The sequence below is a fragment of the Sciurus vulgaris genome, assembly GCF_902686455.1.
Source record: "Sciurus vulgaris genome assembly, chromosome: 2".
Taxonomy (NCBI): domain Eukaryota; kingdom Metazoa; phylum Chordata; class Mammalia; order Rodentia; family Sciuridae; genus Sciurus; species Sciurus vulgaris.
In genome coordinates this window covers 50,042,006-50,059,533 of record NC_136462.1, presented here as the reverse complement: position 1 = coordinate 50,059,533, position 17,528 = coordinate 50,042,006, and the positions used below count along the sequence as shown (strand labels likewise).

General features: G+C 39.1%; 1 protein-coding gene across 1 annotated transcript in view; it reads left to right on the top strand.

Annotated features, from left to right (window-relative positions):
- The window catches only part of PTGER2 (prostaglandin E receptor 2), a 41,330-nt gene extending 31,021 nt beyond the window's left edge, over positions 1-10,309 (top strand). The window contains exon 2 of the mRNA XM_079121297.1: positions 9,746-10,309. Coding sequence (XP_078977423.1) covers positions 9,746-9,772 — 27 coding nt within the window. The 3' untranslated portion in view covers positions 9,773-10,309. The remainder of the gene's footprint in view (positions 1-9,745) is intronic.
- Positions 10,310-17,528: the final 7,219 nt, after the last annotated feature.

The window sequence follows — 17,528 nt, the reverse complement described above, 5'->3', positions numbered from 1 at the left end:
ATACTTGTGGAAATCTCTTGTTTTTATTTTGTAAACATTGTGTACCTCCAAAAAGCATCTGAGGAAAATTGCAATGGTAGATCACATATGCAAATGCAATAATTGTGTATAATTATATTGATATGGACAAAACCGAAAAGAAACTCCTTTTTCCTTATTACTACATGGCATGTCTTTTGTTTTGATGATACGGTAGATATTTATTATCTAATACTAGTAAGAAAAGGAAAAAAAGCTCAACTTCCAGTTATGAAAATACAATGGACAATGTCCAATGTTGGTTCAAAAAATTCTTAAAATGAAATATTAATAGACTTTTATCAAAATTTTAAATTAGACCAGTGAAGCTCTTCTGTATACCATCAAGATGATAATGAGATACGTTCTGACCATCTAACAAGACAACAATTGTGGTAACTTTTTATCGTGTCGGTGTAGTTGAGCTCCAACTGTGTTTCCCAGTACTCTCTCCTCTGCATGGTTCTGAGTTCACACACAGAGAAACACTGAGTTTCCACAGAGAAAGTGTGGCCAGATTTGGAAAGCAACGATAAAGAAGCAGCCACAGGCGATAGGTCAGGTGTCACTGTGACTCATGCACGTTGTTGCATCTGCTGGCTCTCCTGGTTGACTTGGAAAGGCAGTGGCTGAGTCCCCACTACCCAGTTCCTCCCAGATTTCCTTGGAACAGCACCTTGGTCTCCCTGCCTCCAACAGGAGCTACATTTCCTCCTTTGGTTTGTTTGAATCTTGTGCCAGGTTTTCAACAGGTCCTTAGTATCACTGAGAAGTTGGAGGGAGCTGGATAAGAGGTACCCTAGATACCTGGCCTAGACGCTCTAGAATGATGAAAATGATCCCAGAAAATTACTTTGAGATTCATCTGGCTTATTGATCCCATCAGGGATATTTTTAGCTTCAGATAGTAATAAACAGGTTTATAAGGGTGAGACTACCAACTTTCCCAGGAAGGCTATTTTTTAGGTCAAGGTAAACTAATCATATAAAGATGGGGTTCCTTCTAGAAAGATCCTGATAGAACTGACAGAATAAGAAGTAGCTCATTTCCATGGTTTATGAGTTGAACTATTTTTTGAAAATGGGGGAAATAAATAAATAAATATAGCCAGTTGACTAAGACAAGAAATACTATCTGCTATTGATCTGGACGCTTCACCAATGCAATTAGACAAGAAACAGAATCAAGTATGAGGATTAGAAAGGAAGACACACTGTAAGTAGTGATTGTCTACATGGAAAATCCAACAGCACTTGAGGTGAATGATTCAAATAATTCTATTAAAGTTCAGCTAGTTTGCTGGAAAAGAAGAAAAACCTTAGAAAAAAGCCATAGTGTTCCTACACACAATGGCAGGTGGGAAAATATAATTTTTAATAATTCTGTTCCATGAACAAGAAAAACTATAAAGTACCTCACAATAAATCTATCAAAACATGTGCAAGACCTTTATGGAGAAAATGATATTTGTTGAAAGATATAAAAGATTCACTAAATGTCCAGATATGCTATATTCATGGAAATATGGTCTCAATAAAGTACAGATAGTAATTCCCACAAATTTACCTATAAATTCTAATCAAGATTGTGTGTGTGTGTGTGTGTGTGTGTGTGTAAAACTTAACAAACGTTCTAAATTTGTCACAGCAGTAATAAATTACTACAAAGTTAGTGACTTGACACTGATTTATAATCTTACTGTTTCAGAGGTCAGAAATTTAGGATGAACATTACAGGGCTAACATGGAGTCTGCATTCCTTCTGGAATCTTGAGGGGAGAATCTGTGCCAGCCTCATACAGTTTCTTGAAGCCGCCATTCTTCCTGGGATCATGGCTCTATCACTCTGACCTCTGCTTCTATCGTCCCATCTCCTCCTCTGACTCTGACCCTCCTGCTTCCCTCTTTTTTTTGGAGTGGGGAGGTACCGGGATTGAACTCAGGGGCACTCAACCACTGAGCCACATCCTGAGCCCTATTTTGTATTTTTTTTTTAGAGACAGGGTCTTGCTGAGTTGCTTAGTGCCTCACTGTTGCTGAGGCTGGCTTTGAACTTGCAATCCTCCTGTTGCGATCAGCCCTGCTTCCTTCTTAAAAGGACCCTTCTAATTACAGTGAATTTTCCTGGATAATCCAGAATTTTCTCTCCATTGCAAGAGCCTCAACTTAATCACATCTGCAATCTCTTTTACTGTGTAGAAAAAAGTTTTAGGAACTAGGAAATGGACCTCTGTGGGGAGGGACATTATTCCATCTATACACCAGGGCAACTTAGAAGAACTAGGAGAGAGATCTTGCCATACTAGATACTAAAATGTATAATAAATATATAAAAATTAAAATTAGATGGCACTGGAACAATCTGAGACAGGGCTGGCATATCTGGAATTTGGTGTATGACAGGGGCAGTTTTGTGAATTAGGAGGAAGAAGACACTAAACATTGCTCAAATAAGTAGTTGTCTATGTAGGAAAAAAAATGGTTAGATCTCTACTTCTCCTTATATATAAAAATAAATTCCAGATAAGTCATGTTGACCCAAAGGTGAGGAAATATTTAAAATATAGATAGATAAACTTAAGACCTTTAATAAGAAAGATTTCTTAAACAGATCCAAAAAAAAGCACAATTAATAAACTGTATAAAATGTAATCCTCCTTCACAATAAAGGACACTGTGCATAAAGTAAAAAGATAAACCACAAATTGTGAAAGGTCTTTGCCATCCATTTAATGAAAAAAATTAGTATTGAAAATATGGAAAGAACTATAATTTTATAAGAAGAATAATTACATAAATTAACCAAAATGAATCAAAGACCTAAATATGAGCTAAAGTCATTCTTGGGAATAAAATAGGGTTAAATCTTCATGACTGTGGATTTGGCAATGGTTTCTAGAAATAATATCAAAAGCAGGAGTAACAAAAAGTTATCAAGTGGACTTCATCAAAATTTTAAATTTTTGTATCAATACTATCAAAAGTGTGAAAAAAACAACTTATAAAATGGGAAAATTATTTGCAAATGATAAATATATGATCAAGGTCTAGCATCAAAATATATAAAGAGCACTTACAATTCAACAACAGAAAGACAACCCATTTTTTAAATGGTGAAGGATTTGAACAGAAATTTTTCTAAAGAAGACACAAGTGGCCAAGTACATGAAAAGATCTCAACATCATAAGGGAAATGCAAATAAAAACCATCTGAGCCAGTGTGGTGACACACAGCTGTAATCCCAGCAGCTCAGGAGGCTGCGGCAGGATGATCATGAGTTCAAAGTTAACCTCAGCAACTTAGCAAGGCCCTAAGCAACTTAACGAGACCTTTTCTCTAAATAAAATGTAAGAAAGGACTGGGGATGTGGCTCAATGGTTAAGCACCCCTGGGCTCAATTTCTAGTCCCCCCAAAAAAGACACAAAACCCAGATACCACTCTACACCCACTGGAACAACCATATTGTTTTTAATGGAAAACAAATGTTAATGAGGTTGTGGAAAAATTAGAACCTTGCTTATAGGAATGAAAAATGGTATAGCTGCTGTGGAATACATTTTGAGTGTTCTTTTAAAAAGTAAACATAAAATTAACATTTAACCCAGCAATTCCAGCAGGTATATACCCTAAAAATTGAAAACATGGGCTTAAACAGGTGCTTGGATGTCAATGTTCCTAGCAACACCATTCACAATAGCCAAAAGATTGAATGAAACAATCCAAATGTCTGTTAACAGATGAATGAATACACAAAATGTGTTATATGAATATAAATCCAATATTATTTAGCCATAAAAATGAATGTATTACTAATAGATGTTACACTATAAATGAACCTTGAAGACACACACGAACAAATGTTGTTATGGTTCCATTTATATGAAATACCAGGATCTGCAAATGCATAGAGACAGCAGATTAGTGGTTTTCAGGGCCTGGAGGGAAAATAGGGAGTAATTGCTTAATGTGTATGGGTTCCCTTTTTGAGTGATGAAAATTTTCTGTAACTAAACAGACGTGATGGTTGCACAACAACGTGAATAACTAAATGTTGCTAATGGTAGAGTTTATGTTATGTGTATCTTAGCACAATAAAAAAGCATGAATAATAAACTGCATACATCAAAATGTAATACTCCTGCACAATGAAGATGCCACGAATAGCTCGGCATGGTGGCACATGCCTGTAATCCCAGTGGCTCAGGAGTCTGAGGCAGGAGGATGGAGAGTTCAAGACCAGTCTCAGCAATTTAGCAAGGCGTTAAGCCACTCAGTGAGAGAATCTGTCTCTAAATAAGATACAACAAAGGGCTGGGGATATGGCTCAGTGGTTGAGTACCCCTGAGTTCAATCCCTGGTACCGAAAAAAAGAAAGATAAAAAAAGATACCATGAATGATGTAAACAGATAAACCACTAACTGCAAAAAGAAAAAGACCTTTGTCATCCATGTAGCCAAAGAAAGTATAGTATCAAAATTCTAAAACAACTTCTATATATCTTTAAGAAAATATAAAAAACACAAAGGAATAATGGACTGAGAACCAATCAGATAACTTATAGGAGAGCGGGCCTAAATATGTGCAACCTCATCCATAGTCAGGACAGTACAAATTAAAGCACACACTGCACCCTGTCAGACAAGTGGTCACACCTCAGTGAAACGAATGGATGAACTAGATCTAAAGGACTTGCTAGAGATACATTTCTAAAAGAAAGCTAAGTGAAAAAAGACACATTTCAAACTGATTTTTAGAATAAACTGACATTTGGGTAAAATTTAAAAACCCATCATCTCTGAGTGCAGACCTCTATGGGAAAGGTATAAACACACAGAAAGGATGCCTGGCAACTCCCAGACGGAGCTTGTCTCTGGGGACAGGAGGAGGGGAACAGGATGAAGTTGGCACCAAAAGGATGTTGCTTATAATTTTCACTTCTTAAAAAAGCTGAAGCAAATAAAATACATTGTTGATATTTGTTGACTTTGAACAGTTGGCATTTACATCTTTGTCATGTATTTTCCATGCTGTTTTGTGAGATTCTCCACAATTAAGGAAGCAATAGTCTATTAACATGGAGACAAAAAACAAGATTCAACTCTGTAGAGACTACAAATATAAAGGTATACATTTTGCAGTGATGAGAAAACGTGACTAAACATGTTGTGTGGGGAGGGGGCGGGAGAGAGAGAGATGTTCCATGCAATGGAAACTGCCAAGTTGCATTTCTGTGAAGAAGAGACCCTCATAATGACAACTTTGGCTCCCTAATCAGAGATCCCTGGACAATGCAGTGCCAGAGACTTGTATGTTTGCCCAGGACAGTGTGTACTGCAATTTACTAAGGGCACTTCCTGTTCTACAGAGGCCAGCCAAGCAACAAAATCCAGAACAAAAATTGTTAGCCCCTACTGACTCGCCCAATATTTTTTTCTAGATCCTGGGTTCATTTATTTGCCTATTGACTGAAACCTGATAAAAGTCATACTATTACAGACTGTATCAAACATAGTTTGTAAGATTACCTTTACTATTCCGATCATAACTGGGAAAAAAGAAAGTGATCTCCAACCCATTTGTTTTTCTTTAAACATTTTTTTAGTTGTAGATGGACACAATACCTTGATTTTATTCATTTATTTTTATGTGGTGCTAAGGATCAAACCCAGTGTATCAACATGCTAGGTGAGTGCCCTACCAGTGAGCCACAACCCCAGCCCCCAACCCATTTAAAAATGTTTCTAAGGCTTTTGCCTGATACCAGCTCATGTTTTCTGAGGAACAACAGGAAAATGTTTCCACTAGCTCATTTAGTAAATGATGTGCTATTGATTTTCTGGACTGCATATTCCAAGTTGACTTTCAGTCTTACAGAAATGACAACTTAACAGCAAAGCTGGCTAAGAGTTTCAGCAGCCCCACAGTTCAGATCTCTTTCTAAGTATGATGTGTCCAGATTGCCTGCCTGCTCAGCGCACAGGAATGCTTCATTTACACGCTACTTTTTCTAACTTATAAACACTCCTTCCTAATGCAGGGCTAACTGGAAGAATCCCTGCCTTAGTATTCTTAGGTTTCTTGAAACTTGCCCCAAGAGATAAAGCAAGGAATTTTGTTTCTAAGAATTGTGGCAAATTTATAAATATTGAATGACAGTAAATATGGCATTAAGATGGGTTTCTGGTGGGATTGCGGACATATTTTCATAGCATTTTTCTCAAATAAAGAGAATAATTGTTTATTTTCTTTCCCCAGATCTATTATTTGGAATTTCCTAAAATACAGCTTCCCTTGTAGAAATATAAACTTCTTGTGGGCGGGGATTTTTTCCTACTTATTTAGCATAGGACCTGGTACCTAGTTGTACATGTTGTGAAGATAAAAATACCAAATAACCACATAGATCATGGATTGCATTATTTAACCAACAAACAAGATGCATGCCCTATCTTCTGGTCTTAGAAGATTTAAGAAAAAAAAAATGAGTAAAAATATTAAAGTTCTAGTCATTCTCAAGCAATAAAACTCCTTTTTCCATATGAACAAATCACAAGTACAGTGACTGTGATTCTGGAAAAAGACAAAATTTCATCTAAAATCTGTAATGATAAATAACAGGTTTTTTATTGAAGGACAAGGACCAACCAAGATAGTATATATATGTGTTCACATACATACAAAAGAGGAAGCATAAAGTTGTATGACCCAAAATCCTGATTTTGTCTAGCCAGTCATGGGGGAAATCCCTGAACCAAGTTGGCCAGGTCTTATTCTCTTTCTGGCATTTGAAAATGGAACCAAGAAAGTAGAATCAGAATCTGTTGGACCTCACCTACCACATGTCACCTTGGCTGTTCTGGGGAGGCATGTTTTGCCATGAGAACTGAGGAGTAGAAAAAGTCAGTCATTAGGTAGATATAAATGAGGTGAATGCCATATTAATTTCCTGTTGCTGCTATAGCAAATTATCACAAACTTAGTAGCTTAAATCATGCAAATTTATTACTGTATAATGCAGAAGATCATAAACCTAAAATGGATTGGCAAGCTTGCATTCCTTCTGGAGGCTGTAAGAGAAATTCCATTTCCTTACTTCCCATACCTTCTAGAGGCCACCAGAATTCCTGGGCATTTGATCACATCACTTCAGCCTCTGCTTACAGTGTCACAACTCCTCTGACTCTGACTCTCCTACCTCCCTTTTATAAAGACTTTGTAATTTATGTTAGGCTCTCCTGGATAATTCTTGATCATTTTAAGATCTGAAATTCAATCACATCTGCAAAGCCTATTTTGCCCTGTTAAATAGCATTTCACAGGTTCTAGGGATTAGGACACATTGCAGGGGTGGGGGGCATTATTCTGCCTCACAGAAATACTGAAGGAGGAACAGAGGTGATGAGTGAAGAAAAGGTCCCACGAGCACTTTGTTTCTTGAAGTGTCGGGGTGTCCTGCATTCCTGCCCTTGGGGGCCATGACACACTCCTTTGTCTCTGAGAGAAGTCTCCTGGTTCAGAGCTGCCTGGAGTGCTCTGTTGGGAAGAATTCTGTAAGTTTATTGGAATGAAAGATCAATTCGCAATGTCTGCCACGGTGCTAAACAGGAAAGCTGTATGTATGTGTCGCAAAGTTACCGTCTTCATTATAAACTAGAAGTGGTAGAATTAACTAGGCTGAGTGAAAAGAATAATTTTTTTCCTTATGAAAGTGGAACTTAAACTATCAAAAATTAAATCCTTGTTAATAGTAGAACTTTAACTAAAGAATAGCTGTGTCCCTTAGGAGATTGCCTGTCATATGTAATCACAGGGGGCTGTAAATGGGTTACATTTTATCATGTACCAGATACCTAGCACTTCGAAGACAAAAAAAAAATCAACTTGACATTTTACTGTGAACAAAATATGTGTGTTCAGGGCCTTTGATCACAAACCCAAATGGACTAGAAATCACAGAAGACGCCTCCTCCTTTGCAGGGAGGTCACACCAGGAGGCAATCTGTTCCACTACGCAACACGTTTCTCCATGACAGAGCACTTTCTCACAAGAGAAGGGTAATGGTTTCAGGAACTTGAAGCTTTATTATTATTATTATTTTTAATTGTAGATGGACACAATACCTTGATTTTATTTATTTATTTTTATTGGTTCTGAGGATCGAACCCAGTGCCTCACACATGCTAGGTGAGTGCTCTACCACTGAGCCACAAACCCAACCCCTTGAAGTTTTATTTCCTGTCACTTCTGTTTAGTACAGTGAGTCAGGAGCTCACTAGTACTGGATCCCTGGCTTTGCTTTAATAGGGAATTCTGTCCTGAGTGACATTTAACAACTTCACTAGTCACTCACCCCAAAGTTCTCAGTGACTTCATGGTGCTGAAATTATACCCTCACATTCACCCCAGACAGAAACAAAGATAAGAGGACCCGGTCATGGCTCAGAATTTATTAGCAATCAAAGGGAGAGGAGAGGGTAGTGCTACTTTTTTTTTTTTTTTTTTAAAGCAGTATCAGGAATTCAGTTTATCTCAGTGTGAACACTAGAAGGAGAGAGCCAAACTAAATACCTTTACAAAAGAGACCTTTTCCTGTGAGATCCCTTGATGTTCTTTTTGGGAAAAATTCTTTCCTCTTAAGACTTGAGGAAGCATATGCAACGTAATCCCTCACTGTAGTTTTTAAACCTTGTAGAATGAGTGTTTACAAAATAGGATCTTTTACTAGATATTGTAAAAGGGATGTCTGTGAGCATGTTTTGCCAAGAAATTAAAATCTAGCCTTTGCCAAGGAGCATAAATATCCTTGGCAGAATTCAGAGGCTCAGTAGCAAAGATAAAAGGAATCATTCCATTCAACCAATTCCTCACACTTATTATAAAACATTTGTCTTCCCCTGGGGTGAATTTTCTATCCTGATGCAGTCTGGCTCTGATGGGCCTGTGAGATGCTCAGAACCTTCTCTCCACAGCTTCAGATATGTACAACCTACGTAGCCTCAATTATTGACCTGAAACATGTTGTCTCTCAGCAAATTGATGTTTCCCTCCAGTTGTGACCAACTTTTAGGAAAGACATTTATATTTTAAGTATGTCGTTCTTTTCACTGCTTTGAAATCTGATTTGATTTTCCACAGCTCTCTGGGCTTTAGAGAATTGTCAGTAAGCTGAAAAGGATGTCAACGCTTAGATTGATGATTGGTTAACAAATTTCTTAGTTTTACTTTCAGTGAAGCAATTCAGGAACTGCTCATGTGAGTCCTATGGAGTTTTTACAGCTGTCCCCTTAACCCTGCTATTTGCTGCCAAAGACACATCATCCCAGGAGAAAACGGTCACAAGTGGCCTGATTCTCAGCAAAACCTCTCCATTCTTTCTGTTTCCTGTGACACACACCCCAAACCAACTAAACATCAGAAAACTAAAATTTTATACACACCTCAATTTAAGATCTTTTCTTTTTTTAAAACTGGTTAAAAAATTAGCATGATTTAAAGGTCATAAAAGTCTAACATTTCAGCAGAGACTTGCGTCAATAGCAGCTACAATTTGATAATGCTTCATGGTAGCTAAGTCAATTTACTCTATGTACTTGACAATATCACAGCTGCATTTCTTTTAAAAATAGCCTGTCAAATTTTAAAAATTACTCAAGTACCCATTTGTTTAAAACTGTGGTTGTTTGTGTACTTATCACACTTTTCTTTTAAATTATCTTTTCCTAGAGGAGAAGCAGATCAAAGCATTGCTGAAGGAAAACAAATGAGTGAGGCATGATCCCTTGTCCTTCAGGAGCTTGGTAAAATTCAAGAGCTGGGAATCCCTACATCAAGAGCTATCCTCATCTTCAAGCAGCCCTCTTTTTCTTCTCTTCTGTTTCTCAGCTACACTTACAAAAACAAAAACAAAACAAACCCCATAAACATTTCTCATGATTTATTCTTTGGCTCTTGTCAAAAGCTTCTATCAAAAAAAAAAAAAAAAAAAAAAAAAATTTGCTCCAGACCCTTTTTGGAAAAGCATAATCTACATTATAAATCATTCCTATAAATCATAACAATATACAAAAAAAGGCTAATACTTGGAATTTGGGGACCTAGGAGGTGAAGTAGGAAGAAAAGGAGGTCTCTCTTAAGAGAAAGACTGAAGTAGACAATTTGGCAATATTGTAAGACTGTAGCTCACATTTTCAATGAAAGTTGCACACTGCAGATTTCATTTAGATTATGAATTATTTTTTTAAAAAATCAAACATTCTAGTGAAATGTTTTTATTTTTTTTAATTTATTTATTTATTTTTCCAGTGACAGCAATGACAATGTCTTTTATTCCTAGTTGTAACACAAGGGAAACACTTGTAGGTAGGAGGAAAAATGTTAAAACTTGGGGGATAACTATTTCATTTGGTTGTTGTCATTGATTCTTTTTTTTTTTTATTGTAAACAAATGGGATACATGTTGTTTCTCTGTTTGTACATGGCGTAAAGGCGTACCATTTGTGTAATCATAAATTTACATAGAGTAATGTTGTTTGATTCATTCTGTTATTTTTTCCCTTCCCACACCCCTCTTTACCCTCTATACAGTACTTCCTTCCTCCATACTTGCCCCCCTCCCTAACCCTAACTCTAACCCTAACACTAACCCTTCCCTCCCCCCCATTATGTGTCATCCTCCACTTATTAGTGATATCAGTCGTCCTTTGGCTTTTTGAGATTGGCTTATCTCACTTAGCATGATATTCTCCAATTTCATCCATTTGCCTGCAAATGCCATAATTTTATCATTCTTTATGGCTGAGTAATATTCCATTGTGTATATATACCACAGTTTCTTTATGTGAATATTATCAAGATCTTTTCCCACATAGCCACAAATGAAAGGGCATGAGATATCATGGTTCTGCCCATTTCATTACCTGACAAATAATTACACAAACCAGGATTTCTTTTATAAACCAAGCAAGTCAATTTTATTCCAGGAAAAAGAAAGTAAAATGGAAACAAGTTGAAGTCTACCATTAAGATTCACAGATGGGCTGGGATTGTAGCTCAGTGGTAGAGCGCTTCCTAGTATATGCAAGGCAATGGGTTCAATTCTCAGCACCGCATACAAATAAATAAATAAAGGTTTATCAACAACCATTGAAAAAATTTTGAAAAAAAAAAAAAGATTCTTAGATGAGAAACCACATAAGAGTGACTTCCACTCTTAATAAACTTAATAAACCAAAACTCAGATTTATACAAACAGTAACTTAGGAAATTTCTTTGATAGTATGAAGTAAAATTTCTCTTAAGTGTCTCAACTTTTCTATTCTACCAAGCAGTTTATAAACACGACTTTAGAATTATATATGTTAAGCAAAAACAAAGTAAAATGTAACAGGAAACAGCCTCTCTTATAAGGAAAACACAAATCTTCCAAGATTTTATCAGAAAAGTCCCCAGTAAGTCACTCCAGAATGGGAGTCCCTTAGGTCTCCCTCATGTTGATTCCCACTGAAGCTCTGACTCAAGAGTGGATGCACCTCCTCCCCACCCATTCCCTGTTCCCCTTGACCCAGTTGAACTTGATTTAATATTTTCTTTTACACTTGCTTTTTATTTTTTATTGTGGTTTGTATTGGCTTAAAAAAAAAAACAAGTGAAGGAGAACATAAAAAAAATTATGGAAAATTCAAATTCTAAAAATAGACACATTTCCAAAGTATGTATTTCTGATTCTAAAATAGCTCCTTCTAGCCCTAAAGAACCCATAGAACTTTGTAAGTGCCTTGCCCAGCTTCCATCTCCTCCTTTCCCTGCATCTTTTCAAGATGGCCAAGAAGTCTTAGAACCTATGTCCATAAAAACCAACCTTAGACACCAAGTGGTTTGTAGACAACAAATTTGACCTTTTCCTTAATTTCCTTTCTTTAACTTTCCCTCACCCCTAGCCCCTAAATTCTCCACTTAAGCCTTGTTTCCATTTGACAAACACAGATGATTAATAGACACGGTGATTAGAATGAATTATCTACCTCTTTCTAGTTCAAGTTACAGGTTCAATCCATCTTTGAAGGAAGCTGTGATTCAGTGACAGTTCACTAAGAATAGACCCAGCTGTGTAATATCTTTGAACTGGACAATGGCCATTGTGTACACACACAATATTATGTCTTGCTTCACACTGCTGCCTTGGAAAGCATAGAGTTCAGGGGGATGCAGTTTTCTCGGGTCATATCCTTTCAACCATTCACAACAGCTGAGTATGTTGAGGGCAAAGTGCTCCAAGAATGCAAAAACAACCTAAACACTTGAAAAGCAGAGTGATAGGACTGACCATTTGGCTAGCAAAGTGGTGAGTGAAGGGAGACACTGGGAAATGAAACCTTGAATTAAACAACCCAGGGCAAACTGGGATTTAACTTCATGCCATCAATAACTCAATGTGGAATGTTTTCAAATTCCAGTCATGGACTTTTATTCATATCTGAAACATAAATTAGTGAAAATAATCCAACGAGAATTAGAAACAAACCCTCAGATCACGGTTTATATTTTGAATTTTTGTAGAAAAACTAGTTTGAGAGTGGAAGTTTCTTATAAGCTAACTCTTAACATATTAACTCAATATCTAGGAGAAGATAGCAGAAACCAAAATTAATGAGAATCCACTTTTTCAGAGGATTTTTTTCTTCCCTTTACCTGTTGATGTCCCATCCATATGGCTCTGAACCCTTGTGACTCTCAGCCTTGGTACTTTCTTATTGGCCAAGCCAGAGGTATCAGAGTTAATGACCCTGAGTATCCCTTGATTCATTCCTGGAGTGAAATCGAGATACGGGGGGTTAATAGATAAGTATCCTAAGTTCTTCTTTCCTCCACTGGTATGACTCTGAGGGAGTTTGTCATCTCCCAAGCTTACCAGGAGACTTGAGCACTGGTTTCCCACAGTGGTGACTGGACAATATGTCCTCTATAGGTTTTGCTTCCGGTGTCTCACTTGGCCAGTTCCCTCTTGGTAGTTTTTGGATCATTTCTTCCCAAAGTTATTTGTACCCAAATCGTCAGAGTCTGTTTCTGGAAGAAATCAAATCAAGACAGGACCTTGACTGAAGACAAAATTCCCTGTTCTGATGAACCAAAACATGATGTTCATGACAAATTCAGGTAATGAAGTGGCAAAGTGGTGCAGATGTACTTTATTCAATCATCTCCTACCCAGCATCATGAAGACTTAGGACTAGAAGTTAGGCCAGGGTGGTCAGGTACCAATGTAACTAAGTATTGGATTATAAACATTGATTTTATGCAGTACTGGAGAGCTTGTGAAAAAACAGGCACTCTCACTCAACTTTTGTTGAAATTCTTTGAAGGCATTCTTGGGTAACTTGCCAATATAGAGCAAAACTCTGAATGTGTGTACAGCAGTCCCTTGGTTTGCGTTGTCGTAGTTATCCATGGTCAACATTGACTTGAAACGATTAATCAGAAAATTCCAGAAATAAACAACTCATACGTTTTAAACTGCATGTCTTTCTGAGTAACGTGGAAATCTTACAGTCTTATCTGGATTCTGAATCCTCCTTTTGTTCAGGGTATCTGCACCATATGCACTACCTGCCTGTTAACCAATCAGGTTTCATCTTGGTTATTGAATAGGTAAGGTTTGGTAGATATCCACTGGGAATCTCAGAAAGTATCCTCTTGTAGATAAAAGGAGACTACTAATCATACCTTTCCTCCAAAATTCCTCTTTTAAGAAATTACTCTGCAGAAATACTTACATATGTATGTCTAAGAATTTTCATCAAAGTATATTAAAAATAACAAAAATAGCGTCCATCAAAAAGAGACAACAAATTTTGGTGCAGTCATGTAACAGAATACTTCAAGATCTTTTAAAAATGAGATGAATTTATATATATTAAGGTATAAAATCTCCAACATAAAGAATGAAAAGGTAAATTATGATGGATGGTCTCTTTTTTATTTAAAAATTTATATACAAAGTAAACCAGAACATATGTAAAAATACATTGTATACTAAGGAAGGCTCAATATGATAGAGATGTTAGTTTTAAGTGAATTCACAAATGTAATGCAATCCTGGTTTTAAAAAAATAACATTATTATTTCTTTTCTGGAGCTAGGCAAATTCATTCTAAACTTCTTGCTAAAATTAAATAAATAAACAAGTAAGAATAGTCAAGAGAGCCCTGGAAAAAATGAGCAACTGTTGCAGGTGGAGGGTGGGGATGAAATGGAAAGGTTATCCTCTATTAGAAATTAAAATGCAATGTGAAATTTGGCTGTGTGGTATTAGTTCAATAGACAGAAGGCATGAAAGAGAGAGAGAGAGAGAGAGAGAGAGAGAGAGACCCCAATGGAACAATAGAATGTACAAAAATAGAGACAAATTGACATGAAAATGTAATAAGTGATATATGTGGCATTTCAATAAGTGGGGGAAAGATGGATTTTAACACATTCTTTTTAACTAACAGAATTTCTAATTTGGAAATTTAAAAATGAATAGTCCATTCTTTCTTTCTTTTTGCACTGGAGATTGACCCAAGGGGGGCTTTACCAGGGGTGCTACATTCCCAGCCCTTTTTATTTTTTTATTTTGAGACAGTTCCTCACTAAGTTCCTGAGGCTGACCTAGAATTCGCCATCCTCCAGCCTCAGTCTGAGATTACAGGGGGTTTCAAGATGGCGGCCTAGAGGGTGGCTGCATTTCATGTTGCTCCAGGACTCAGGATTCAAAAGAGGAGATATTGAGATGCTTGGGACCAACTCAAAGCAGCCGGGTGACTCTCACCCCCTGGGGAGGCATCCCGGATGGGACGGTGGTCCCAGAACGCAGGAAACTTTGTGAAGTAGAACTGCCGGCGAGACGCCCCTCCCCCCGCTGGAGCAGTGAACTCGGACAGCTGGGAGCGCTGTAAAGGAGGCCGCTCGGCACAGCGCTGGGACTCGGAGCAACCACTGGGGCTCCGGCGGCTGCCCAGGGGAAGAGTGGCGAGGAGAGCTGTGTGGACTCAGGACACCGGGGCCTGCCCTGAGGAGGAGGAGGAGGAGCGTGGCCACTTGGATTTGGAGTGACTGCACGAGAGCTACAGGCGGTTACCAGAGGAGAAGCCTCGCGGCGAGCTGTTTGGACTCAGAACGACGCTTCTGAACCCCGGGGCCTGCCCTGAGGAGGAGGAGGAGGAGCGTGGCCACTTGGATTTGGAGTGACTGCACCAGAGCTACAGGCGGTTACCAGAGGAGAAGCTGCGCTGCGAGCTGTTTGGACTCAGAACGACGCTTCTGAACACCGGGGCCTGCCCTGAGGACGAGGAGGAGGAAGAGGAGCGCGGCCGCTTGGATTCGGGTGACTACACCAGAGCTACAGGTGGTTGCCAGAGAAGGGGCTGCGTGGCGAGCTGTTTGGACTCTGACCACTTCTGAACCCCGGGGCCTGCCCGGAGGAGTAGGAGGAGGAGGAGGAGGAGCGCGGCGGGTCGTTTGGACTCGCAGTGACTGCATTAGCGCTCCAGGTGGCTGCTCAGAGGAGAAGGCGAGTGGTGAGTTGTTTGGTCTTAAAGTGACAGCTCCTAAACACATGGGGGCTGCCTGGAGGAGAAGCGTGGTGGGACGCTTGGTCTTGAGTGGCCGCACCAGAGCTCCGGGCGGTTGCCCAGAGGACCCGTGCAGCGGGTCACATGGATTCAGAGCCACTCAGAGGGACTGCTCCTGAACACCCGGGGGGTTATCTGGAAAAGGAGGAGGAACGGGGAGGGTCACTTCGACTTGGAGTGAGTGATTGCCCAGGGCTACGGGTGGTTGGTGGGAGGAGGAGGCACGAAGTGAGTTTCTTGGACTCCTAGTGACCGCACCGGAATACTGGGCGGCTGTCTTGAGGAAGAGGCCTGTGGCGGGTCTCTGGGACTCAGAGCAATTGTTCGGGGCCACAGGTGGCTGCTCAGAGGAGGGGCCACACAGCCAGGCGATTAGGTGCAGAGCAGGGTCCCAGAATCTAGGAGGCTTCTGGGTGGAAGAGCCGCACAGAGACAGGCTTAGGGCGGAGCGAAGGTTCCAGGCCTGTGGGCAAATTCTCTGAGGAGGGGCAGCCTAAGGAGATTCATCTGCGAAGGGTGAGGCTCCCAGGCCCAGGAGGTAGGGCCGGGCCCCTGGGAACTTTGCAGAGGAAGGCAGCCCAGCCCAGGCGGTAGCTGTAAATTGAGGGGAACCTCTAGGAGGGTACTGACCAGCGAGACCTCCCCACCGGGTGAGTCTTCCCTGCTGGGTGAGGTTTCCCCACAAGGACGGTAAAACCAGAGACTCAGGCCCAAACAGGCCTTGCCTCAGCCCGCAGCCTAGGTCCCCTTTGGATGACCATTGGTTAACAAGTGGAGGCACCTCTGCCCACTGGCAGGGATTATACCCCACCTGAAGGCCACCACTCCTAGAGAGGCAGCTTCCTTGTGGAGCACCGCATTATCAACTTCCTCCATGACTTCAGCCTACTGAAGGCTAAGGGGGGATATATATAGAAATCTTCAGGGACATTGTAAGTCAATAGAGGAAATCTGCAATATCTCAGCGGTCCACTGATACCTGAACAATATGAGAAAACAAGGAAAGAAAATGCTGCAAACAAATCTAGATGTTACATCAATAAAACCCAATGACAGCATGGCAGAAGAAATGACAGAAAAGGAGTTCAGAATGTACATAATTAAAATGATCAGAGAAGCAAACGATGAGATGAAAGAGCAAATGCAAGCATTGAATGATCGACAGTTAAAAGAGCAAATACAGGAAGCAAAAGATCATTTCAATATTGAAAAAAAAACAAACAGAAATCCTTGACATGAAGGAAACAATAAACCAAATTAAGAACTCCATAGAAAGCATATCCAATAGGATAGAACACCTGGAAGACAGAACCTCAGACATTGAAGACAAAATATTTAACCTTGAAAACAAAGTTGAACAAACAGAGAAGATGGTAAGAAATCATGAACAGAATCTACAAGTCTGAGATTACAAATCCCTGAGATTACAGGCATGTGCACCATTCCTGGCTCCTATTCTTTTTAATTCCCAAATACATCAATGTAGAAATTTTTTAATGAATAAACAAAAATAAAATTAGATTCATATTTCATATCATATACTAGGCTACATTCCAAAAGAATAAAGATTCTAAATGTACAAAATAAGCCTACATCAATTTTAAAAGAAAACACCTCAGCCAATCATCCCACATGTAGAAATCTGTCCCAAAAGGAAAAAAAAAAAAAAAAAACTGCACACACACACACACACACACACACACAGAGTTATTTATGGCTACATTATGAACACTTGGAACAGGCATAGTTTGGTCTCTAAATACCATCCTCACACACCCCCTACTCTCACCCAGGAGGAAAAAAAGAGTAAAGGAGGATTCCTTGGAAAATGATTAATTCCATGTTTTCAGAGAAGGAAAAAAGGAAGAGAGAGGGAGGGAAGGAAGGAGGAAAACATA